At 41.1% G+C, this 27,606-nt stretch overlaps 1 protein-coding gene across 14 annotated transcripts in view; it reads right to left on the reverse strand.

The window, feature by feature from the left end:
• Positions 1-27,606, reverse strand: part of ANK2 (ankyrin 2) — a 696,877-nt gene that overhangs the window by 167,400 nt on the left and 501,871 nt on the right. For all 14 annotated transcript variants that reach the window (XM_088448313.1, XM_088448312.1, XM_088448319.1 and 11 more), the window contains 7 exons: positions 21,780-21,878; positions 15,849-15,947; positions 12,721-12,918; positions 9,781-9,879; positions 9,499-9,597; positions 5,711-5,809; positions 494-691 (listed from right to left, as the gene is read on the reverse strand). In XM_088448313.1, coding sequence (XP_088304439.1) covers positions 494-691; positions 5,711-5,809; positions 9,499-9,597; positions 9,781-9,879; positions 12,721-12,918; positions 15,849-15,947; positions 21,780-21,878 — 891 coding nt within the window. The remainder of the gene's footprint in view (positions 1-493; positions 692-5,710; positions 5,810-9,498; positions 9,598-9,780; positions 9,880-12,720; positions 12,919-15,848; positions 15,948-21,779; positions 21,879-27,606) is intronic.

Consider the following 27,606-nt stretch of genomic DNA (forward strand, 5'->3'; position numbering starts at 1 on the left):
TATGCACATCAGTGACCTCCCTAGTATAATGCAACATATGCACATCAGTGACCTCCCTAGTATAATGCAACATATGCACATCAGTGACCTCCCTAGTATAATGCAACATATGCACATGTCAGTGACCTCCCTAGTATAATGCAACATATGCACATGTCAGTGACCTCCCTAGTATAATGCAACATATGCACATCAGTGACCTCCCTAGTATAATGCAACATATGCACATCAGTGACCTCCCTAGTATAATGCAACATATGCACATCAGTGACCTCCCTAGTATAATGCAACATATGCACATGTCAGTGACCTCCCTCCTTAAATGTACTAAGTAACCAACCACAATGATCAGAATACCGACGTCTTATTCCAAGCTTCTGATGATTTTTGTTCATTTATATATTTCAGTTAATTAATGGTGATATTATATCAGTTTTAGCAACATGAGTAGTAGTGTAAATGTCCAGTAGTCTTTCCCAGCTGATTAGCTTACCTTGGTAGGCAAGGAGTGAGCAGCTCCAGCTTCCAGCAAAACTGATGCTACATCCAGCTGTCCCTCCCTAGCAGAGATATGAAGAGGGGTGTAGCCATTGGTAGTAGCAGCATCTGGATGGGCCATGTGTTGGAGTAACAGCTGGACAATTTCCGTTTTGCCCAAACGAGAGGCTATGTGGAGTGGTGTCTGCTCTTCCTGAAAGAAACAGTTCATTTAATAATCCTGATAGCCTAACACAATAAAACATGTTGTATGTTCAATCGGTGATGGCTTTGAACCATCATCCCCTGAAGATCATACATCCATGACAGAGCTATGGGTACATTTCCTGTAGTGGACTCAGACAACTAGACAACTTGGACTGGCTGCAGCAAATCTCTGAGAAGTACAAGTAGAGGGCATACAGTGACCGTGTTCTGGTTGCGTGTCACACAGAGCAGAAGAACTCCAGCACTAATAAGTATATGGTCACTGTGTGGGGCTGTGTATGCAGCAACTATGGTAGGGGCAATGCTCTACATTCCGCTCATGTAATGGGGCAGTATATGTCGCCAAGACTGCAGAGAGCAATACTGTATCATACTGCTGTAGGGCCAATAATGTATATACTGCAGGCATATCGGCTTACAATGAACAGTACATAGAACAATAATGTATCATACTGGTATCATACCGATATAGGTCCTGACTCTGAGTCAGACAAAGCTCCTTATTATACGGTGTGAATCTGAGCATGCGTAGAAGGAAATATACAGATTTTTGCATCTCTGGCTGATTCTGAGTTGGACGGATATTGCCCGAATCTCTCTGTGCGTGAAATTAGCATTTCTGGGCAGGAACGCTGGGGTCACACACGTGGGATCTGTCTTGTGGGAGTGTTGCGGGTGTGTAGCTAGACGTCCGTGCTATTCTGAGCTGCATCACATACTCACATTGGCATAGGGTAGAAGGTCTGGCTTCCTGCAAATACAGCTCCTTTGCGTTTGACTCAGAAACAGGTCCATAGTGTCTACTGCAAGCATGAGAGGGGTATGCTGTGTACACTTCAAACAGGAGGAGCAATACGGAGTATACTACTGGGTGAGTGCGCAATACTGTGTACGTTTACTGGACACAGAGCTAGGTTTGCCATTTAGAAGTAAACACATCAAATACATATACATGTTTGTAGTGTAATTAGTTGAAATGATGTTGCTGGCATGGGAGATTACCATCAATACTGTATCATACTGGTATGGGGCCAATAATGTGTATACTGCAGGACATGGGCTTACCATGAATATTGCAGAGAGCAATACTGTATCATATGTCTGAGGCCAATAATCTGTATACTTCAGGCAGGGGGCTTACCATGAACACTAGAGAAAGCAATACTGTATCATATGTCTATGAGGCCAATGATGTGTATACTGCAGGCAGTGGCGCTTACCATGAACACTAGAGAAAGCAATACTGTATCATATGTCTATAAGGGCAATAATGTGTATAATGCAGGCAGGGGGCTTAACATGAATATTGCAGAGAACAATACTGTATCATACGTCTATAAGGCCAATAATGTGTATATTGAAGGCAGGGGGCTTACCATGAATATTATAGAGAGCATTCCTGTATCATACATCTATGAGGCCAATAATGTGTATACTGCAGGCAGGGGGGCTTACCATGAATATTGCAGAGAACAATACTTTATCACATGTCTGTGAGGCCAATAATCTGTATACTGCAGGCAGGGGGCTTACCATGAATATTGCAGAGAACAATACTGTATCACATGTCTGTGAGGCCAATGATCTGTATACTGCAGGCAGGGGGGCTTACCATGAATACTACAGAGAGCAATACTGTGTCATGTATCTATGAGGTTAATAATGTGTATACTGCAGGCTTGGAGGCATACCATGAATATTGCAGATATCAAAACTGTATCATACGTCTATGGGGCCAATAATATGTTTACTACAGACAGGGGACTTACAGTATTGCTTTCTGCAATATTCATGGTATCATATGTCTATGAGGCCAATGATGTGTATACTGCAGGCAGTGGGGCTTACCATGAACACTAGAGAAAGCAATACTGTATCATATGTCTATGAGGCCAATAATGTGTATAATGCAGGCAGGGGGCTTAACATGAATATTGCAGAGAACAATACTGTATCATACGTCTATAAGGCCAATAATGTGTATATTGCAGGCAGGGGGCTTACCATGAATATTATAGAGAGCATTCCTGTATCATACATCTATGAGGCCAATAATGTGTATACTGCAGGCAGGGGGGCTTACCATGAATACTGCAGAGAGCAATACTGTGTCATGTGTCTATGAGGTTAATAATGTGTATACTGCAGGCTTGGAGGCATACCATGAATATTGCAGATATCAATACTGTATCATACATCTATGGGGCCAATAATATGTTTACTACAGACAGGGGACTTACAGTATTGCTTTCTGCAATATTCATGGTATCATATGTCTATGAGGCCAATAATGTGTATACTGCAGGGTTTACCTTGAATATTGCAGAGCAATACTTTATCATACTGGTATGGGGCCAATCATGTGTATACTGCAGACTTGGGGGCATACAATCAATAGTATAGAGCACAATAGTGTATCTGGTATGGGGCCAATGTAATGTCTACTGCAAGCATGAGAGAGGTATACTGTTTATACTTTAAGCTGTAGGAGCAACACAGTGTATACTACTGGCATAAGCGTGAAATACTGTGTATGAATACTAGACATGGATCTTGGTTTGCCATTAAGAAGTAAACACATAAAATACAGAGGGCCCATGTTTGTAGTGTAATTAGCAGAGATATATGTTGCTTGCTTACAGTTGATACTATGGAAATGCATACATCATGTGTCTGAACTAATTGCAATGGAACCCATGTACTGTATGCGTGTCTGGTTTTCATCAGATAATCCTATATTGGGCTTTACGGAAAAAAAATATTAAAAAAATGATGATTATAGCAAAATGTTCTCAGTCCGGGACTGCGCTGAAATTTTTGGCGTTGCATGCCATTTATTTTTTTCTTTCAAATAACAGGGCTTGCTTTGCTGATGGAGGAGACCCTGGTTTATAAATGATAATTCCTGTGTCTTCATAGTAGAACAGTGAGTAGTACAGTAATCTCAGGAATCATAGATAGACAATTATTGGAGAATTTAGAAATACAATTATTGCAGATAAAATGAAGTGATGCAGTATGTACAGTAAAAAAGGCAATGCACGTTTTAATTATATTGTTGCTCATGACTAAGGTAACTGAAATATTGTTAGAGGTTAACAAAAATGTATTGCGTTATTAGCATTACTTCCCATTTGCTGACACTTTTTTTCAGAGAAATGTAGCTGATACGACTTTCTTTAAATTAGATTTTTAAAGGTGAACTCTGCTTCAGACTACTTAAACATTCAGGCAACATTTTTTATACTACACGCTGGGACTTAATCTATCTTGCGGCCATTGGTCTCACTATTGATTGGAGACGCCGGAGAGCGATTTGATTACGGCGGGTCTCCCGACAGAAAGCCGCACAGCGTGGTTGCAATACACAGAATGCGCCTTGGATATTTTTACTCACTAGTTCTACGTTTATGCCTATGGAGGAGTCCAATTTTCACCTAAAGGTTGATTTGGGACTCTGAGTATATGGATCTCAGATAAACTCTGAACTATCACTTTGTATTTGGAAGACCCATAAAATACCATCAAAGATATTTGTTGCTACATACTGTATATAGCACACTGCAGTATTGCCAGAGTAATGCTCTAAGGGCCTGATTCAGACCCACTCGCGAGCGGCTGTCCGCTCGCAAGTGGGTCGAAGGTCTGCACTGAGCATGCGCACGACGGAGGGAGCTCCGTCGTGCGCATGCGCCAGAAGCGACGAGCGAAGGACTTTCCTTCGCTCGTTGTGTCTGATCAAAGGGGGCGTGCTGTCGATGTTGATTGACAGCACGCCCCCTTTGGTGGGCGTGCCTCCCTGACGGGGGCGTTCCCAAGGGAACGCCTACCGTCAGAAGCCGGCCCACTGACATCACTAGTGATGTCAGTGGGAGTGATTTTGGCTCTGATAGAGCCAAAATCACTCCGGGCCTTGCGGTTGAAAACCTCAACTGCAGGCTCCGGCTCGCAGTTTCGATGGTCGCGATGGTCACGACCATCGCGGCCATCAAACTGCACGCTCGTATAGGCTGTGGGTAGTGACCCACAGCTATACGAGCGTCCAGGAGGACGCTCCATAATTATGGAGGACGGCCCTCATTCAGAGCGTGCGCTCTGCTCAGAGCGTACGGCTCTGAATGAGGGCCTAAGTCTACTGAACTGTAGCAGATTTAATTCAGCTTCACTATTTGGATTTTTGTGGAAAAATCTTTCCAAAACTAAGTGGCTCACTCTCACGTTCCTTAAGTGTTTTTATTTAACAATTTTTTACTTGTATTATTATGTGCATGTATTATGTCTAATAGAATATGTTTTAATATGATTGTCATATGGTAATTAAAAAGGGATATTGGATCTCTATATTATTATTGTGTGTCTTTATAGCGCCACCTTATACATATATTTCTTTTTGTTGCTTTTTGTTGTGAGAGGATTGGCAAATCTCTCTCGCATAGGTGTGCAGCATTTGACACTTGGTTTTTATACATGACTAAGGTAACTCATGACTAAGGTAACTGAAATATTGTTAGAGGTTAACAAAAATATATTGCGTTACCTGTATTAACATTACTTCCCATTTGCTGACACTTTTTTCAGAGAAATGTAGCTGATATGACTTTCTTTAAATTTGATTCTTAAAAGTGATCTCTGCTTCAGACTACTTAAACATTCAGGCAACATTTTATTTTTTTTATTTCTCGTCATTCGATGTGACAACAGATAAGCTCAAGTCTGTGCATTTATACAATTGTATTATTATTATTATGCTTTATTTATATGGCGCCACAAGGGTTCCACAGCGCCTTACAAAGTACATAACCAAATGAGCACACAAGAAAAAGTTATTAACAGTACAAACAATGCAGGACAAATACATGATTTAATTGTAGTTACCGTGCCTATAGGTTACTGCATCTAAAACAATAATCTACCTAGAATAATCTAAAGGTACATAAGTATAACAATCATTTTGAAATATACCGAAAAGACAAAATGGTAGTAAACCTAATAAAATGAAACCTACCCTAGCTCTAGCATCCACTAGGGCACCATTTCTGAGAAGGCAACGGACAACTTCAACCTGACCGGCACGAGCAGCCATGTGCAGTGCTGTCTCCCCACGCTGCAAATACACAGACAAATAATATACACAGTGACATATTTAATATGGTCCAACAAAATGAATTCATTTTCTTTTTGCAGCAAATAAAAGCCAAATCATTTTTGGACCAAATGCCCAGTAGGGAGGATTTTAATACTCCTAGTACTGAAAATATATTATTCAAAAACAAAATAAAAGTAAATAAAGTCTTAGATGATTAGTTTATGCATTTTCACCAATTCATTTTGGAAACATACTTTAGATTTTACACAGTTTGACAAAATTGTAGCAATTTGGTGAGTTAGTTTGATGATGCTAGTCATGTAAACAAGTCTACTGTATATTATTTTATGTGACCTTTATCATTATTCATTTTCATAGTTGATATAACGTAAACACATGTAAATTGTAAATAATTCCTTTTTATTAAAAAAAAAATACTTTTTTTCATGACCGTTTCTGCATTTTTACCCCATGTTAAAGAACCACAAAAACGCAGAGCACAAATTCTCAGCATATACTGAATGTGCAAATTTGTAATCCACTGATTATATGTATCCTTACTCAAAGCGTATGTATGACGTGGACCGTATAGAGGACAAATATGTACCCTGTTTTATAGAGTACAAATAAAATTACATAGCCCTTATGAAAATGGCAAATTACTATTGCATTAAAATAACAGATTGCCATGTAATTATTAGTGGTCCAGTGTCATGTTTCACTAGTTGTTAAAGCTGAATATTTTATAAATGCGTTGTCATAGATAGGACCCCATTAATCAGGTGTCAGTCACTGCGACCCACCCATGTATTTACAACATGCATAAAGCCACTGGCACTTGGTTACAGCACCTAGACTAGCCATTACCATCTCACATGAGAAACCTCAGTGTGGGCACATACATATGTAAGAAGGAAAGCAGCAATATTGCTGATATCATACCGAAAGCCTATAAATCATTTCTCTAATGGGTAATATATACAACTTCTCTATGAAGCACATGGGGTAAAATATATGTCATCCACCAAGTGGCCATACATTTCATATGTCTTTTTATAGTCCAGAGTAAGCCTTATGGTCAGTGGGCATTCAGTTACTACAGTAGTAGTAGTACTGTGAGGGGCATAGGTTCATATTATGTCAGTGGCTAATGTGGGTAGTTTTTGGCCTTTCACTAGGCTTCTACATACAAAGTAAACCGTGAAACATTGTGAACTACTGTATACATTTGCCACTGTTAATTGAAAGTTCAGATGATCCTGATATTTGGTTGTGATACTGTAGAACAGAACAGAGCAAACATTTCCTTTATGGTGACTATCATGGTAAAGAAAAGAGCATGTGGTGCCACAACATGGCTAACACCATGGGTGCGGGTAGTGAGACGTCACTGCAGGACTTTAATGACTTCATTCTGTATTTCATCACTGGCACAATGTCTGGTGACTGTCCAGCATACAGAAAAATGTCCTGCTTGGATAATAATTGAAGCTGTCAAAAAGAAAAAAAATGTACTAAATACAGATGATCTTTCCTTTGATGAGCAATGAGATTACGTTTGTATAGAAATTACTTTCTCTTCATAGTTGCCATTATAAATACTTTCCTTGATGCAAGAAATCCTGATGTCAAACACAAGAATTGAAAAAGAAAAAACACCTTAAAGGTGACAATAGCCCCACTGACAGGTGGTGAATTAGCAATGAATAGGGCACAGGATCAGACTTACCTCTTATACAATGTCAGAGCATTTCAGCTTTCTGGTCAGTTAGCAAAACTGCAAGTAGATTAACTATTAGATAATGTGTGTGACACCTGGGTCCTCCAGCCTGGAGACTGGCTTCATGTGTGTTTTTTAAGTACTTTATACTTTAATAATTTAATATACAAGTATGCAATGTTACATATATGTGAATATATTGAGAATTGTATTTTAAGTTGCCATAAATGTTTTGCTGTGTAGATCATACTGACTCTTGAGAGCCCTGAAACAACTATTATCCAAGATCCATCAGATGCCAATCAGAACAATTAGAAAATCCTGTCAGCCAATGACCATACTCTACGTACTACCTGGGAACTCTGGGCCTGATTCAGAGCTGGACGCTCTGACCAGAGCGCTCGCTCTGAATCAGGGCCCTCCTACATGAAAATGGAGCGGCCTCGGATGCTCGCATAGCTGTGGGTGACCACCCACAGCTATAGCGAGCGTCCATGATGATGGTCGCGATGGTCTTGACTATCGCGACCATCGGGCTTGCGATGGAGACCCTGCGGTAGGGTCTCGCTGCTGCAAGCCCAGGAGTGATTTTGGCTCTATCAGAGCCAAAATCACTCCCACTGACATCACTAGTGATGTCAGTGGGGCTGGCTTCAGACGGTAGGCGTTCCCATGGGAACGCCTCCGTCTGGCAGCCACGCCCCCGGCATGCCCACCAAAGGGGGCGTGCTGTCAATCAACATCGACAGCACGCCCCCTTTGGTGCGAGACCCGGAGCGATGGCTATCCCGTCGTTAGCCGGGTCTCGCACATGCGCGCGACGGAGCTCCCTCCGTCGTGCGCATGCGCAGTAGGGCACCATCGACCCGCTTGCGAGCGTCCTGCACCCACGAGCGGGTCTGAATGACCCCCTCTGTCATCTAGTTCAATGCCGAGTGATCTGGTCACCAACATAGTTGGCATAATTGTACGGTACCCAGATATGGTTGTAGAGACACTGCATCTACTGTGAATAGGCAGCTTTAGATATGAACAAGAACATATCTGTGTAAGTCAGTGGTCCCCAAACTGTGCACCGTGGCACCCTGGGGTGCCTCAGAACACTTGCAGGGGTGCCTCAGGTTGGTGGTCCAGCACCAAATCAAATTATTTATGGTCAATGCACTGTAAATATGTGGACAAACAGAAGCTCAAACCTGTCCACCACCACATAACTGACCCTAGGGATGACAGGTAAGCACAATTTACTTCACTTTACGACATTTTTTTCTGAATTTCTCAATAACAAACGTTTGGCTTAGGGGTGCCGTGAAAACAATGCTGATACTCTAGGGCGCCCTGATTCAAAAAAGTTTGGGAACCTCTGGTGTAAGTAAACATTTTACTTTGTGGCCTTATTGTATATGGACTTCTATTTATCTAAAGGATTCATACAGAGTTTTCAGCTGAAAATAAAGTATGCCGGTCACTGTGAGAGTTGTACAGACACAAACTAAATGCCTCTCCAGTAAGACACAGTTTCAATGGATTATTGAAAGCGTACAAGACAGAAACATGATATTTGCACACATGAGTACACTCAACTCTTAGCTAATCAATGAGTAACATAGAAATGCTTAGAACTATGTTTTAGATATCTAGATAAAAGTAAGTTGGTTACATGAGCTGGTCCACATCAATATTTGTTTTGACCCTATAATTATTTTCTAGCGCTTTGCTGTGTGACCTTTTAAAAATGAGTATAGTCACACAACCGGGAAAGGCCTGTTTAGTGGGTACATCTGGACAAACAGACAGACAGATCAGATGAACGCTGTAAGTGATTTTTCTGCATGGCAAAATACACCTAATGATGTGCACATCAACAGGTTAGACTGTTTATCACATAAAGAAGCATAGTTGGTGAGGTGATATACAGTAATTCGCAAGCAGACTATAATATAAACATTAAATCTGGTTATTCTGTTTATTTGTAAGACATACTCACAATGTTAGTGACATCTGGAGAGGCTCCATTCTGCAGCAGAAGGAGGACTATGTTCAAGTGGCCCATGAATGCAGCCACATGTATTGGAGTGAGACCAGACTGTGAAATAAACCAACAGGTATTTTACTCCCCTGCACAAGACCGAGGGGGCTTCTAGAGATACAGCTCAGCAGATGTTTGAGAGAATAGAGAGATGACAGTGAATAGGAGAGACACAGAAACAGGACAAGGGAAAGCAGGAAATGGTTTGATGAGTCTGGAAGTTATGAAAACCTGTTCTACCTCAGTTATAGCCTGGATTGAAGCCCCATATTTCACTAGCAGTTCCATAACTTTGATACGGTTTTTCTTGCAGGCAATGTGCAATGGAGTAAAACCATTCTGTTCAGAGAAACAACTTGTTAGCAACTCATGCACACCCTGCAAATCATGCATATCTCATGAGGAGTGTAATATACAGTACAAGAATGTATGTTGGTTTCAGGCAGGATAAGTATGGCATACTCATTTTAAAGTAAAGCCATAACGGTGCTCTGCTACCAGTAATACACTACCAGCAACTGGCCGCTGCTACAAAGAACAAAAAAGCCAAAGAAAACCTCCACTCTGCCTCCATTAGGCTCCAGCTTGCTGGTCATCCTTTAGTAGCCCAGAAGTTTGCATTATAAAACTCTTACTGTTACATAAAGGTGCAGCTTCCCATTTGACAATTACCATAGGCACCAATGCTCCCTCTATCAGGTAGGTGACTGCTACCAATAAATAGTCACCTGTGTGGCGTTTACTAAACTAATTAGAAGGAAGAAGCAGTTCATGCAATGTTCATATGTTTATATTCCTCCAAGCTGGAAGCAGATATTGTAAGTATTGTTAAATTATTTTTGTAACATTTTGTGTACCGTACATTTACTGTACCATACATTATGTTTGTAACTTTTTCTGTAACATGCATTCACTGTACCATACTCTACATTATGTTTGCAACATTTTGTGTACCGTTCATTATGTTTGTAACATTTTGTGTACCGTACATTTACTGTACCGTACATTATGTTTGTAACATATTGTGTACCGTGCATTTACTGTAGCGTACATTATGTTTGTAACATTTTGTGTACCGTGCATTTACTGTACCGTACATTATGTTTAACATTTTGTGTACTGTACATTTACTGTTCCGTACATTATGTTTGTAACATTTTGTGTACCGTACATTATGTTTGTAACATTTTGTGTACCGCTCATTTACTATACCATACAATATGTTTGTAACATTTTGTGTACCGTACATTTAGTGTACCATACATTATGTTTGTAACATTTTGTGTACCGTGCATTTACTGTACCGTACATTATGTTTGTAACATTTTGTGTACCGTACATTTACTGTACCGTACAATATGTTTGTAACATTTTGTGTACCGTACATTTAGTGTACCATACATTATGTTTGTAACATTTTGTGTACCGTACATTTACTGTACCGTACATTATGTTTGTAACATATTGTGTACCGTGCATTTACTGTCCCGTACATTATGTTTGTAACATTTTGTGTACCGTGCATTTACTGTACCGTACATTATGTTTGTAACATTTTGTGTACCGTGCATTTACTGTACCGTACATTGTTTGTGACATTTTGTGTACCGTGCATTTACTGTACCGTACATTATGTTTGTAACATTTTGTGTACCGTACATTTACTGTACCGTACATTATGTTTGTAACATATTGTGTACCGTGCATTTACTGTACCATACATTATGTTTGTAACATTTTGTGTACCGTACATTTAGTGTACCATACATTATGTTTGTAACATTTTGTGTACCGTACATTTACTGTACCGTACATTATGTTTGTAACATATTGTGTACCGTGCATTCACTGTACCGTACATTATGTTTGTAACATTTTGTGTACCGTGCATTTACTGTACCGTACATTATGTTTGTAACATTTTGTGTACCGTACATTTACTGTACCGTACATTATGTTTGTAACATTTTGTGTACCGTACATTATGTTTGTAACATTTTGTGTACCCTACATACATTGAATACAATTCAGTGTAATATACTTCAGGTTTGTTTTGTGGTAGCTTTTAATATTATTACTGCTATGTTGTATTAAATATAGAGGAGCAAAAGTTTAACTGTTCCAGGGAATGTTTTCGACATTCAGCATTTGGACTTTAAGTTTTACTTGAAGACTGAATTGAAAGGCCTGTTCCAACGCAAAACTATATTTGTGTAAAATTGTGCTGCTTATTTCCGGTAATGCTAATCATTTTCAGTTTGTTATGTATTCTAAAATCTGGACAATCTTGTTGCAATTTATGTCTGTGTAAAGTAACAATATCTTGGCAGGTAGACACCACAATAAAAATAACACTAGCAGTCTATAAATTCCAACTATACGTTTTATAACGGTATGGTAGTTTATATGAGGTACAGTATGAGAAAGACACTGTTTAGTTTGGTGTCTCAAGCAGTAGAATGGCTAGGAGCACCACTCTCATCTTCTTTTAGTAGCGGCTGAGCAGTAAAGCTTCATCAGCTTTGAAACATTTGGCACAGTCCTTTGTGAACCTTCTCACCATTTCATGGCAACATCCTTAGAAGATATAGGAAGAGCACAATGTCTTGTCCCAAGAAGGAGTAAAAGTGTATTTTGGCTATCTCAGCATGTGAAAACTTTGCTAAAATAAAAACAGTTAATTTCTGTTCAGGGAAAAAGAACAGAAATAAAAATGGGATTATGGGAAAAAATTTGTAAAATTCCAGTGGTGTCACCTGCTGAGAAAACAACTATAGAATATGGAGTCTGCCATCTAAATCTTATTTAAAATTGTAAGAGAATAATAATAATAATAATAATAATAATAATAATAATAATAATAATAATAATAATTATTATTATTATTTTTAATATATATTATATTTAATTACTCATATACAAATGCCATCAGTGTGAATTTTTTTTATAATTGTAGTAATCTAAAAAAAACATATCACATACAAACCTTTCCACCAACTTCTATGTAATTATATGTTTTATTTACTATTGCAATTTTTTAAATATTACTTAAAAAAATTGTGAGGATCTAAATGATGAAAAAGCAACAGTTTTTAAATCTAAATGGCAAAATGTGCTACTGTTGGACATATGAAAGCACTTGTGTTCTTTTGAATAGTAGTAATACTAAGGTAACATTACCAGGGCTCGGGCATTAGGATTTGCCCTCTTGTCAAGAAGAAGCTTGGTTACTCGATAGTGTCCACAATGTGCTGCAACATGCAAGGCGGTCAGATAATCTAGGGTGACATCATCCACAGGGGCCTTATGCTGCAGTAGGTGTTTTACACAGTCCACGTGATCTCCCTGAGCAGCCATGTGAAGTGGAGACAGTCCATTCTACATAAAAACAAAAATAAAGTGACATTAGCCATACTGTATTATAAACAGCACATTTAAAACCATTGTTTCCTTTAAGGCAGTAGAAATGGATAAACCATTTGAAAACTATCAACTATATGCCTGATGAAAGAGGTGGGAACTCTTCTTACCCTAAGATAGTTTCCTTCAAAAGTAGAACCATTAAGACAGTGAAATAAACAGGGCTTCTATAATTCTAAAATGAGAAACTGATTTAGGCCTTAAACACACCAATGCATTTTTGTGTTCCAATTAAAGTATAAAAAAAAGTGTATAAACCTATCCCAAATTATCCTGTTAATTTCACAGCTTCATGCATCTGAACTATGGAAACATTAGCATGGTTGGCAGATACAGATTAAAAATGGGGTGGGTGGAGCTGCAGCTCCAGACCCCCCATGAAAATAGGCCCACACTGTCTAGGAACGGGCTGGCCAAGGGGGCAGTAAAGTAACTACCTCCAAGGTCGCTCCTAATACAGGCTTTTTAGGCCACTAAATGAAGCAGGAGTCAGGACTTTACAACTGTATGATCTGGAAATGAGAGGGACGGTGAAGTCCAAGAAGGTGGATGGGGCTACAGGGGACTGAGCAGTGCTTCTGTCAGAGGGAGAGGAGGAGCTGCTGCAGATCCCAGGCCAGCCAGAAAGACTGAACTCTGCTGCTTGTAAGGTAAAATGGATTGATGGGGGCAGCAGTGTGAGGGGAGAAGTGTGAGGTCTCAGTGGAGCAGTGTGAGATGTGAAGCGAGAATTGTGAGGTGTTACAAGAGCAGTGTGAGATGTGAGGGGAAAAGTGTGAGGTGTGAGGGGAACAGTGTGAGTGTGATGGGGTAGTGTGAGCAGTGTGAGATGTGAGGGGAAAAGTGTGAGTGTGATGGGGTAGTGTGAGCAGTTTGAGATGTGAGGGATGAAATGTGAGATGTCAGGGGAGCAATGTGAGATGTGAGGAGAGAAGTGTGAGGTGTGACAAGAGCAGTCTGAGGGGAGCAGTGTGAGACGTGAGGTGAGAAGTGTGAGGGAAGCAGTGTGAGACATGAGGGGATAAATGTGAGCTGTGAGGGGAGCAGTGTGAGGTATGAGGGAAGAAGTGTGAGATGTAAGGGAAGCAGTGTGAGACGTGAGGGGAGCAGTGTGAGGCGTGAGGGGAGCAGTGTGAGGTATGAGGGAAGAAGTGTGAGATGTAAGGGGAGCAGTGTGAGACGTGAGGGGAGAAGTGTGAGGGAAGCAGTGTGAGACATGAGGGGATAAATGTGAGCTGTGAGGGGAGCAGTGTGAGGTATGAGGGAAGAAGTGTGAGATGTAAGGGAAGCAGTGTGAGACGTGAGGGGAGCAGTGTGAGACGTGAGGGGAGCAGTGTGAGGCGTGAGGGGAGCAGTGTGAGGTATGAGGGAAGAAGTGTGAGATGTAAGGGGAGCAGTGTGAGACGTGAGGGGAGCAGTGTGAGACGAGCATTGTGAGGTGTGAGGGAAGAAGTGTGATGGGGCAGTGTAAGGCATGAGGGCAGAAGTGTGAGGTGAGCAGTGAGAGGTGTCAGAGGAGCAGTGTGAGGGGATTAGTGTGGCGGGACAGTTTGAGCTGTGGAAGGGGGAGGACTAAGCTGCAAGGTGAGCAGTGAGGTGTGATGGGGCAGTGTGAGGCATGAGGGAAGAGTGAGCTGCAGGGGGAGCAGTGAGGGTTGATGGGGCAGTGGGGCAGATGTATTAAGCTTTGAAAAGTGATAAAGTGGAAAGTGATAAATGACCAGCCGATCAGCTCCCAACTGTCATGTTACAGGCTGTATTTGAAAAATGACAGTTGGGAGCTGATTGGCTGGTGGTTTATCTCTCTCCACTTTATCACTTTCTAGAGCTTAATACGAGTGAGGTGTTAGGGGAACAGAGTGAGCTGTGTTAGAGTAGTGTGAATAGTGAGGGAATAGTGAGCTGAGGGAGGAGCAGAGATGTGTGATGGGGCAGTGTGGCGTGCAGTAAGATGTGATGGGGCAGTGTGAGCTATGGGGAGGGTAGTGAGATATGGAGGGAACTGGCAATGACAGAGCTATGAAAGGTGTAATGAGAGAGCTATGGAGAGGTCAATTAGGGAGATGTGCAGAGGGGTGGCAATGAAACAGTTTTGGAGGGGGTAATCAAGAAGATATGGAGGAAGGCGGGACTGAGATAACTAAACTTCCACGTCACTGGTCACACCCTCTGCTGCAGCATAAAATAGGCTCTCTATATATTTCAGCTACAGGTCCATGTGGCACTGATTGTTAGTATCCATTTTTGTGGAAAGTTTGTGTTATAGGAGCCCATTTATCAAGAAATATTTGCAGTACCCGCAAATATTTAGTATCTTCCCCCCCAAATGTATGCCAGAGGGGCCGCAGCAGATATCTCCGATACCTGCTGCAGCCCGCTTAGGTTTCTATGGGGGACGTGATGCGGCCATATTTACCTACCACTGGATTGAATGCATTCTGGAGCTTGGCCCCCACAGGTACCGCCATCTGAAGAGCCTATAGAACCCTCCCCTGGTAATGGCCGCATCGCATGCGTGGTCAGTAGACTGTACATGCGCTGGAATCCTGGCACAGGAGTGAAGAGACTGCTGACGCGGAGACTTCACTCCCACTACATCGCAGGGACGGGCTCCTTTCGGAACCCCTTTCCCTGAGGGTGCTAAATTCGGCCGATACAATCGCATTCTGCAATGCGATCGCATTGCAGATGCGATCATTAATAAATGGGCCCCATAGTGCTGAAAGCCTCCATAATAATAATACACAGTGTTCAAGAGTGACCAACTGCCAGGCAACCAACACTTGCCCAAACCTGCCATCTATACACAATATTCAGTCTGCGGGTTTTAGTGCAGCTTTTGTTTTGCAATGATCAGTCTAAATGGAAGTATTAAAATAATTGTATGCCTTTGTCCTTGCAAGTAGTGGTGCTCCTCTCTCTAGAAGCAACTCCACAGCTGGGTCATGTCCACTTCGTGCTGCACAGTGTAGTGGTGTAAGTCCATCCTGAAACAGAATAACAAAACAGAACACCATTAGTAACTCATTTATTCATTCAGTTAAATTAATACATACATCAGTGGCATAACTAGCGTATTTGGAGCCCATGGCAAGTTAAAAAACGAAGGAAAAAGTATGTGCGCACACCAAACAGATGGGCGTGACCACATGCCACAAGGGGTGTGGCCACCGAAAAATGGGGTCGTGTCAACATGACACACCACCATTTCTCGTCACTCTAGGAACATTCCTTTTGCTTCCATATGCACGGTAATGCCCCCAGTAGTAGTGCTCCTCCTGCAATGCCCACTGTAGTAGTGCCCCTTATGCAATGTCCCCAGTAGCAGTGCCTCTTATGCAGTGCCCCTTATGCAGTACCCCCAGTAGTGCCCCTTATACAGTGCTTTCAGTAGTACCCCTTATACAGTGCCCCCATTAGCGCACCTTATATGATATTGAAGAAGTGATACCAGCAATTTTAATCTGAAGATTGGCCAAAATAAATGGGGTGAGAACTTATGACCTGTGTAAGAGTTGGATGCTAGTGCATGCGCGGCTGCGATCTCAATCTCATACACAGCAATTGTGTTAAAATATGCAAATGTCGCAGATGCTGAGATTTGTATGGAGACGTCCACTAGCAGTGTCTCAAATATGGCCGCTTGTAAACACAGATGCACCATTGGTCGCAGCACTGATATTCTGAGCAACTCTATGGTCGCAACAAGCCTGCATATGAGTTGCCCCCCGTTACCTCCCAAAAATGTTCCCAGTCTGTGAAATTACACTGCGACCGCCATCGGTAATGAAGCTTGGTGCATGTGCAGTGTGACTCATATGTATGCGCAGTATAAAGCAAAAATCACTCAACTCTGCAAACATCGTCATTATGTCCCCCTATGAATCAGGTCTTTAACATTATTATATTTTGTCATTTTTGTCTCTTAATTGTGACTGATTTGTTTTCATAGTTTTGCTTGGGACCCATGGTAGTTCCTCATAGTCACACTATTTGCTATAATCTGCTATTTCAATTTTGGCACATACAGTACTTGTGATTATTTTGTATCTTGCATTTTTAATCATTTATTTTCATGTATAATATAGTTGTACATCATTTTCACATACAGGTTGAGTCTCCCATATCCAAATATTCCCGAAATACGGAATGTTTTTAGCATGACTGTGATAATGAAACCTTTGCTTTTTGATGGTTTAATGTACACAAACTTTGTTAAAAATATAGTATAAATTTACCTTCAGGCTGTGTGTATAAGGTGCATATGAAACGTAAATGAATTTCATGTATGTACACAACCTTTGTTTGAGCAGGCTGTGTGTATAAGGTGTATAAAACACATAAATGCATTGTTTAGATTTGGGTCCTATTCTCAAGATATCTCATAATGGTACATATATTCCAAAATACGGAATATTCCGATATCCAAAATACCCCTGGTCCTCAGCATTTTGGATATGGGTGACTCAACCTGTACTATATGGATTCATGCTTAGCGTTGTCATAGTGCATTTTTGTGTTTACTTTTGTTTGGAAAGCAGCGCCTGTATATAAATAATAACGCTGTGATCTCAGGGCATTATTTCCAGCGAGCTGTAACACTCTTTTGTTATGTTCTCTAGGCTAAAAGGTTTGATACACCTCCCCCTATGTACTTAATGAACGCTACCTTGGTAGTCCATTAAATTCTACCAAGCACTAATGCTTGTAAATGATACTGGCAACACTTATATAAATAGAATTTATAGCTGCATAGAGAGAAGTGAGACTTGCAATTATTTATCATAAATTGCATAGAATTTCACCGTACACAACAGTACTACAGCCAAGTGGGGCTACATAAGAATACAGAAGCAACAAGTTTATCCTTTCTAATGCTGGGGCTGCTCTGAATGAAGGGTGTGTCTGCCAGAATTCCTCAGCTGTCCACGGTTTGAAACTCAATATAGTGTTCTAAATGTAATATTAAATAGCATTGAAGTCCTCCACTACTATAAAATGTTAGCTGTACAGAGCAGGAATGTCATAATGCTAATGCCAGTTAAAAAATCACTGTTGTTACCCAACACTAGTAATCATATTTGTTAGCATTCAAGATAACGGTGGGCAAATTGCGTAATTTGTCACTGATGCTGCAATGTAGCGAATCGCAGCATCATGCAAGAGGGTCGGGCTAGGATGTTGCAATTAAGTTACCCATTTTTTAGGTTATCCATTTTTTTGTCACACCCTCATCCCACCAATTACACTGGGAAGTAGGTAGGATGCAGGACGGTGCCTCTTGCTCTTCCAGGAGTCTGTGCCATTCCCCAAATATTTGAGAGTCTCCCAGAGGTTCGGGGAGAGTGGGCAAGTGTGTGTAGTAATAATGACTATAGGAGGAAACACAATAGGGTCCAAATTTGCAAAAGTGATGATTTGTCAGCTATTTTGCTTTTAAATTTAAAGCAGTGATTTTTCTAGGTAGAACCAAGTTTGTTTGCTATAAAAAAAAGTTGCTTTAAATTCCACAGCAAAATAGCTGAAACATCACCACATTTTCAAATTTGGTCCCTATTACATTTCCCACATACTGCTGTATTATGAATTATAAGGACTCAGCAAAATTATAATAAATTCAACTGGCATTAAAGATCTTGGCTGGATTATGTACTAAGGGGCTGATTCTAAGTTGGGAGCAAAGCAAGTAACTGTACCTTGGTATAACCATCTTGCACTGCAGGTGGGGGAGATTTTAAGATCTACAGAGAGATTTAGGGGTTTATTTACAAAGCATCGGATTGTAAAACCCAGCGCGTCTGATCGTGTTAATGCTTGATATTTAAAGGGCAATATTTTCCTAGCAAGAGGCTAGTAGAAGCATTGTCCTTTTAAATATCAGTCATAAACATGACCAAAAGCGCTGGGTTTTACTATCCGATGCCTCACAAACTTATCTCACACAATACCCGGCACATTTAAGGTGCGTATCCACTACATGACCCAGGGAAGACAAGTACGATTACGACATCATAATCGTACCGCCGTTCCCCATCCCCTGCAGTGCCTACACTGAATAATTAGTCGTTCAGTGTAGGCACCCTCCATCATCCCCGAACATGGTCAATCTGTCGTTAACGGCAGATTGACCGGCATGTTCGGGCGATGATTGATGTCGCGCATTGCTGGTCGTTTACAACATTTTAGCGCCTGATTAATTCACGATTAAAGGACGACTGAACGATAACGATGCCGTTATCGTTCAGTAGTCCATTAAAATCTGATAGTGGATGTGAGCCTTTAGAGAATCACACAGTATACACAGCACACTTATCTTACACTATACCCAGACCACTTATCTCACACCATACCAGGCATACTTATCTCACACCATACCCAGTTCACATATTACACACTATACCCAGGATGTTCTTAGGAAGCCGGCGGTCTAAATGCCGACCACCGGCTTCCAGACTGTGAAATCCCGGCATGGGACTGATGATAGGCATCTAATTACCGACGCCTATCACTAGCCCCACGCCAAAATCCTGACGCCCGGCATACCGATCGTAGGTAAGCCGGGCGTTGGGAGCGCTTAGTCGCGCGCGGGGGGGGGGGGTTCAGGGTTAGCTTTAGGGACTCCCAGGAGGACTTAGGGTTAGGCACCCCCCCCCACCATACCAGGCACACTTATCTCACAACATACCCAGAACACTTATTACACACTATACCTAGCAGAATATATATTAGCATACTGTATTATATATTAATTTATGTTATTGTATTAAAATATCCAGTTTATTATTTCCAATATAAACAAAATAGATTTTACGCATTTTGCTATACAATATATTAAAATGAAAGCAGAAAAGTACATTCAAATTATAAATTATTTAAAGATTCCTTATTTTCAAGAGACTGGATTCAACTTTTTCATTTATAATTAATTCCTGAACAGATTTAAATCTTCATTATGTGGTAAATTATTTAAGTAACTCCAAAATACTGTCAGCTTTAGAAAATGATTCATTCTTCATTATGATTGGAAGACTGTGCTCAGCGCATGTTCAAATGGCGTCTAGAGTACCCACTTCCCGAGTCCAGATGTGTCTATAGACAAATGCATTAAACAGCAAGCGTTTGGCTAGTTATCTTATGGGGAAATGATGTGCTTATTGCAGACATTAAATACACATATTGTACTTGCACAAAAAGGAAAAGAACTGAAACACATTAAATGACCTTTTAATCACATCCCGTATTTGAAATGAGTTTTGGATGTGATAATAATATAATATTGAATGACTAAATTGACAAATACAATTTATTTCCGCTCAAAGTTAGCAATCTTCTCTTGCCAGGATGGGCTTTGGTAAGAGTCCGTCGCTGATGAAGCGCTAGAAGCAGAGTGATAGCTTATGCTATAGCTTTGCTTTTGAGCACGGACCTGGCAAGCCTAATACACAGGCACTGGGTCTGATAGGGAGGGATATGAAGGACACCACTCAAGGAAAATTGTGAAAGAGGAGCCCGTTGGCTACCAAGGGCTAATGCCATCTGAAGATGGCATTAGCTACCAGGGCCAACCTCCAGAAACCTGGTAAATGTGCGGATATAACCCGAAAACAGGTGTTTTCAGGAGCTATCCCACATATTTCTTTCGATAAACATGCCCATAAATGTTTGAAACACTGCCCCTGTCACATAGAGTAAAGCCATCGTTTAATAATAAGGTAATAATCATATTGTTGGACAGGTCACTCTACCTGCCGCAAGATCAGACTGCACTTATCTCCTGAAATACTATGTGCTACTGTGAACTTTCTAATAATCTAATTGGCTATAGATGGCTCAATTCCCACCTGCTTCAAAACTAAGGACATAACCAATGACAATGAGTAACAGATAAGGGCCACATGTAATAGGGTGAGATATTAGAAAATGTGAGCGTTTAGCAGTAATCTCTCACACTTTAAACTCAGCCAATGTAATAGAGCCCGAGAACATGAAAACTCCCATGTTTTTCAGATTAAAAAAACTCTCCTGATTTAAACCCTCATCCAGATGTTTTTCCATTTTGAAGATACAACTCGACCAATGTAACAGTGTGAGAGATTACTGCTAAACGCTCACATTTTCTAACTCTCACCCTATTACATTTTGACCAAAGACTGAATACAATAAAGTGCTCTGACCAAAAATCCAACCTTTTTTAAACTGTAATGAAGGAAAAATATATATTTTTAAGACCTTTATTTGTGTATGTATTAGTTCTATAAGGACACTTCACATGAACATAAAAGAACGTGGAGCCGACCTACACAGAAATATGGCAGTATGGTGTGAACAACTTTTGAATAAATTAATGATTGCATCATATGGGTTGGAAGGCAGTGCTATGCTAACTTAGGAGAACGTAAAGATGGGAACACCCCTATCCTCACCACACACTCTCTAACCTCCATGACAAAGGAGCCCGGTAAAAAGTGTTGCAGACTGCAGATCCCTTCCCTTAGTGGAAGTTTTAGGCATGTTTTATTATATACAGTAACTATAGCTGCCATGATGTTCTGATATCATCTACAAGCAAAATAATCATGAATAATAACTGTTTGTCATTTTCAAGTAACAATAGTTAATGAAACATCTCTAAAACCTGAACATAGTACAGTATAAGCAGAAACAGAAAATGGTCCGGGTTGTAGGCTTGCTTCACAATACGGCCTTGTAGGAATAATCTTACAACACCAGAAATGTTTGGTCTCAAAAGCTTGTTTAGAGAATAATAATACTTACAAAAACAATTACCTAATAAATAAATAGTTTGAAATGCATCTTACCCTGGTTTTGGCATCAATTTGGCCCCCACGGTCTAGCAATAACTTCACCATATTTGTATTTCCTCTTTTGGAGGCCACGTGCAAGGGGGTAATCCCATTCTGCCAAAGAAATAAAAGTTACAACTAAACATATTATGATCCAATGATATACAGCTATATTAAAATGGCATGATTCTATGTACAGAAAACCTGGAAGACAACATAATTGAAAAAGACATACAAAATAATATTTTATTTGTAAAGGTATATAGAACACATATGGGTGAGAAGATGCTGTGATTGCCAGCATAGAAAAAGGGGTATAGTACTATATAAAGAAGCCATGGAATAGTCTGTGCTCATGTTAAAAATGTTTCAAATTTCTTGCCATAAAGAAAACACTTTAAAGTAAACATTTAAACCCACACACAGAGAGAGGGATTCAATTAGCCGCAAGATGCTTATATCGGCAGACAGATTCTGTTCACACCTCCACGAGGCTGCAAGCCGAATCTGCTTTCTGTAGTTAACTCTCGGTCCTGTGCCGTTGGCTTCTGCGCGTAACTGAATCTGCCCCACCATGGAGTTCTGAGATAATAAGAATAAAGTCTATAAATCCACTAGAAACCAGAATATTCTGAATATTAGTCAGACCAGAGTGTCAGCAGAATTAGCCAGTGACCCATAATGAGTTAGAGTGGGTGAAATACAGTTAAAATGAAAAGCAGAAGTATTGCTTTAATATCAAATTGCTGCAATCCTGACAAGGTTATGCATCCAACTGACACCAGTGGTAACTATAGAGGGTGCAAGTGGTGCGCTTGCTATGGGGCCCGGCAGCTTAGGGGGTCCGCCGACCCGGCAAGCAACCCCCTGCACCCATAGGCAAAACTACGGAGTGGTCCAGGTGTGCACCCGGATGTGAGACTTGAGTTGGGAGGGCCTCTTAAAAATGTTGCTATGGGGCCCACAAAGTGCTAGTTACGCCCCTGACTAACACCCAGTAGTGCCTTGCATCCAGTCTGCCATTGTGCAGCTTTACTGAGAGTGACTGATCAAATCCTCTCTGATCATGCAAGGTTAGACGGTACTCAGAGAGGATGATCATATCCCTTGTGAATAGGTAAGTGGTCAGGTAGATGACTTTATGAGGATGGGGATGTTAAAGGAAAATGATGATGAGAAAGGGATAATGAAGTATAATGATAAAATAGGGTAAATGATGAAGGATGTGGGGGTTAATGATTGATGGTGGATGAGAGGCTGATCATGAATGATCGAGGGTTAATGGTGGCAGATGAGGGGTTAATTATTGATACATAGATGTTCACATGAAAAGCAATATAATGACCTACAGTGTGTATGATTATGCTTCCAGAAATTAGTATCTTGGATACAGTTGGGGTAAAACTATCAGTTTATTTATCTACATTAAAATTAAATCTCTCTAGTCTCTTGACTTTCTGACAAAGATGACATGCCGTAACAGGCTTCCCTACCATTCATTTGTACATTTGTTTCTATAACATTTTATAGATACTTTATTTTATTTGGACTATTAGAACTTTTCTATCATTACAGCATACCATTATAGGCTTAATGTTAAATGACACCATAAAGGCATGTCTGAGCTGATTACAATGTATGAAATTGCTGCAGGGAATTTTCCTGCTCTGTCAGAGCTTCTCCAGTGTGACTATCCTTCCTTCTCAGAACACAATACTCCTGGCTCTATCATCACTTCCAGTGTGACTATTCTTCCTTCTCAGAACACAATACTCCTGGCTCTATCATCACTTCCAGTGTGACTATTCTTCCTTCTCAGAACACAATACTCCTTGCTCTATCATCACTTCCAGTGTGACTATTCTTCCTTCTCAGAACACAATACTCCTGGCTCTATCATCACTTCCAGTGTGACTATTCTTCCTTCTCAGAACACAATACTCCTGGCTCTATCATCACTTCCAGTGTGACTATTCTTCCTTCTCAGAACACAATACTCCTGGCTCTATCATCAGTTCCAGTGTGACTATTCTTCCTTCTCAGAACACAATACTCCTGGCTCTATCATCACTTCCAGTGTGACTATTCTTCCTTCTCAGAACACAATACTCCTGGCTCTGTCATCAGTTCCAGTGTGACTATTCTTCCTTCTCAGAACACAATACTCCTGGCTCTATCATCACTTCCAGTGTGACTATTCTTCCTTCTCAGAACACAATACTCCTGGCTCTATCATCACTTCCAGTGTGACTATTCTTCCTTCTCAGAACACAATACTCCTGGCTCTATCATCACTTCCAGTGTGACTATTCTTCCTTCTCAGAACACAATACTCCTGGCTCTATCATCACTTCCAGTGTGACTATTCTTCCTTCTCAGAACACAATACTCCTGGCTCTATCATCACTTCCAGTGTGACTATTCTTCCTTCTCAGAACACAATACTCCTGGCTCTATCATCACTTCCAGTGTGACTATTCTTCCTTCTCAGAACACAATACTCCTGGCTCTGTCATCACTTCCAGTGCTGCAAACTGATTAGTGCATCTTCCTGTCCCTTAGGGGGTAAAAGTACAAATATAGTGTGTTCTCCACATGCCAGTCTAGCCTCTCCATGCTCTGAAGTATTAGAGGAGGACTGCTAAGGTAATATACCAAACTAAGAGCACATTCAGAGCCACTGCTGAACTCACTGGAGATGACTGTAGCCAATAGTAAGCATGCTTGAAGTGTACTCTAGTACGTAATAATACAATTTTGGTAAAATAAGAGTAGCCTTCTTAACTGAATTTTGTGGTCTGGCTACAAAGCCCAGTAATATCAATTCAGATAAAAGGTTAATTAATGACTTGTAGACAAGCACTGGGGAGTTTACAAATACTTAAAATTAATTTGGAAGCACAATCATTTTAACAAAATGAATTCCATTTGTTATGAAAAGTGAAATTTATGCCATGTTGTTACTTTCCATTTAGTATAATCAATAAGCTTACAATGACCTAAAGTTGTATAAATTGGTTTTGCTATTGTGGACTTTGGGTTGTACTGAGAAAACACCAGACTTGTCCCAGTTGATCTCCTGAACACTTCCATATACCAGTCACCAGTAAGAGAGGCTTGCAGGTCAGGAGGGTACACATAACATATTGCACAGGTTTTAAAAAGACGTTTGGTAACTTAGGGGTAGATTCTAAAAACCTTCTAAAGAGGATAAGTGGAGGTATTGCCCATAGTAACCAACCATATTCCAGCACATTTTATAAACCTAATTGATTGCTATGGAAAACAACTCCACTTGTACTCTTTAACAAATCTCTCCTTAAGTCTGTAGTTAATAACATTGAGAACAGGTTAAAAAAATCCCCAAATCCCTCAACTCACCCTGCATCTGAACCCCAACCCAAAGACTTAGAACAAAACAAAACATTAATGACAACACTAGGTAGCAGTCACTTAATAAGATACCACAACAGCAGAATATTTGAATGTCCACTTCGGCAACCTAGGCCCCAGCTACATGTCGGCAGGTGGCCTAGGTCATCCTACTGGGTGATCCACATTGCCATTATTATCTGGGTCAGCACTAGCCATGTATGGGGCTAGCACCGCTGCTACACTGCTTCAAATTGGCTGATTACCAGCCACCATTGCACTGTGAATGCTCCTATCTCTAACCTACCCTTGCCCCTTCTCACTCCTCCTCTCTATCCTATCTCTACCACTCTCATCCACAGATTTGATCTGTTCATTGTCTAATCAGATACCAAAGTGCCTTACTCAAGGAGAGGTAAGTATTTAGGTAAAGAAGAATTGAGCTTGAAAAAGTCCAAAGTGTTGGATGAACCTATTTGCTGCCTTGCTTACCTTCACGTTGTCCAGACTGAGCTCAAGAGGTTTTCCTTCCCACCAAGCACCCTGAATTGAGGTTTGCGATTCACTAAGAGGCGGTGTATCTACTGATCCTTGCACACTGCATGCCCTGGTGCTAACCACTACAGCACTTGGTCGCAATAATATAGCCAGTGGGACCCAGCGGTGAGAGTGAACTGCAGGATATTTGAGGTCCGGGACGGATCCAACACAGAGAACTGCCGCAGAGCGCTACAACAGCACAGGATCACTAACAAAGGGGGTCATTCAGACCCACTCGCAAGCGGCAGTACGCTCGCAAGTGGGTCGATGTTCCCCACTGCACATGCGCACGACGGAGGTCGCTCCGGGTCTTGCACCAAAGGGGGCGTGCTGTCGATGGTGACTGACAGCACGCCCCCTTTGGTGGGCGTGCCGGGGGAGTGCCTGCCAGACGGAGGCGTTCCCATGGGAACGCCTACCGTCTGAAGCCGGCCCCACTGACATCACTAGTGATGTCAGTGGGAGTGATTTTGGCTCTGATAGAGCCAAAATCACTCCAGGGCTTGTGGCAGGGAGACCCTACCGCAGGGTCTCCGTCGCAAGTCCGATGGTCGCGATGGTCAAGACCATCGCGACCATCTTTTTGGACGCTCGTATATGCTGTGGGTGGTCACCCACAGCTATACGAGCGTCCAGGAGGACGCTCCATTTTAATGGAGGAGGGCCCTGATTCAGTCCAGCTGGACTTTTATTCACTACCATTTATATGGTTCATATTATATGTTGTATGTATGGTTTATGTGTCAATATTTTTATATGCTAGTTCATTGTATGATCAGCAGCGCTGATTCTATGTACAGTATATTCTAGACTGAACACAGATAAATTTTGCAGTGACTAGTCAGTTGTTTTTACTGTGTAGCAAAATATCTTTTGTTACAATAAATTATTACACTGTGTCAATTGGTGGCTGTTTCTATCAAGCGCAGTTTTTTCTTTTTAAAGAAAAATTAATAATAATACAAATGTCTGTGGCTGTCCCAACACTGTACGGTACTGGAGCATTTCTTTTTGGTATTATTTTTAATTTTTATAATTGGTTCTAGAAACAGTAAGAAACCAATGAAATAATCTCAGAAATTTTTAAGCCAATACGGACCTTGCATCCATTTTGAACTATGGGCCTGATTCAGACCTGCTCACTAGCAAGCGGCCCCTCGTTGCAGATGATGTTCGCTAATGTGCGCATGCGCATAGTTCACAGTGCGCGTGCGCAAACTAGTATGAGAGATCGGAATGTGCTCGCTTGCCCTGCCATGACAGCCCAGTGGAATGAGTGAAGAGGCCGTTTGTGGGTGGTAACAGGGGCAGGGCAGTAGTAATGGCGGAGTGGAGTTGCGGATGCAGGCGTGCCAGAGTGTTTCAACGCCGTTTCAGAGGCTGCATAATTAACAGGCAGCATCATATTACACGTCACCTGGGAGATTTTTACACAGAACTGCTCGCAGTGCTTTCGATAGGGTACAGTCAACCGCAAGTGCTGCTTTCTGATGCGATGGTTCCCGATGTACCAATGGTTGTATATACTTCCTGGAGATGACGTACGCAAGTGGGCGGCAAAAGACAGGCTGGTGGGCATCTATAAACACAAAGTGATCGCTCGTCCAGACACAGTGGGCATGCTTATACCTTGCCGTGCGAGCGGCTGCCGTGATATCACTTAGCTGAATTTCCCTACGCTGGGAGCGAGCGGCCGCATCTAGCGAACGGGTCTAAATCAAGCCCTATATGTTGGTACCGGTACCTTTTTCATAGAAAAAAATATCGCAAATGGTATAAGTAGGCACCCATCTTCAGGTTCTGCAATTATTTTGAAAATAAAAAATTTAATCAAAGTGTCTCACATCTTCCTGTTGCAGATTCTACCACATAGTTGTTTTGTGGCTGTTACACTATAAGATTGTGGTGTGTTGGAGCTTCTCAGTTCTGT

The sequence above is a fragment of the Taudactylus pleione genome, unplaced genomic scaffold (assembly GCF_031769625.1).
Source record: "Taudactylus pleione unplaced genomic scaffold, aTauple2 ptg000454l, whole genome shotgun sequence".
Classification (NCBI taxonomy): Eukaryota; Metazoa; Chordata; class Amphibia; order Anura; family Myobatrachidae; genus Taudactylus; species Taudactylus pleione.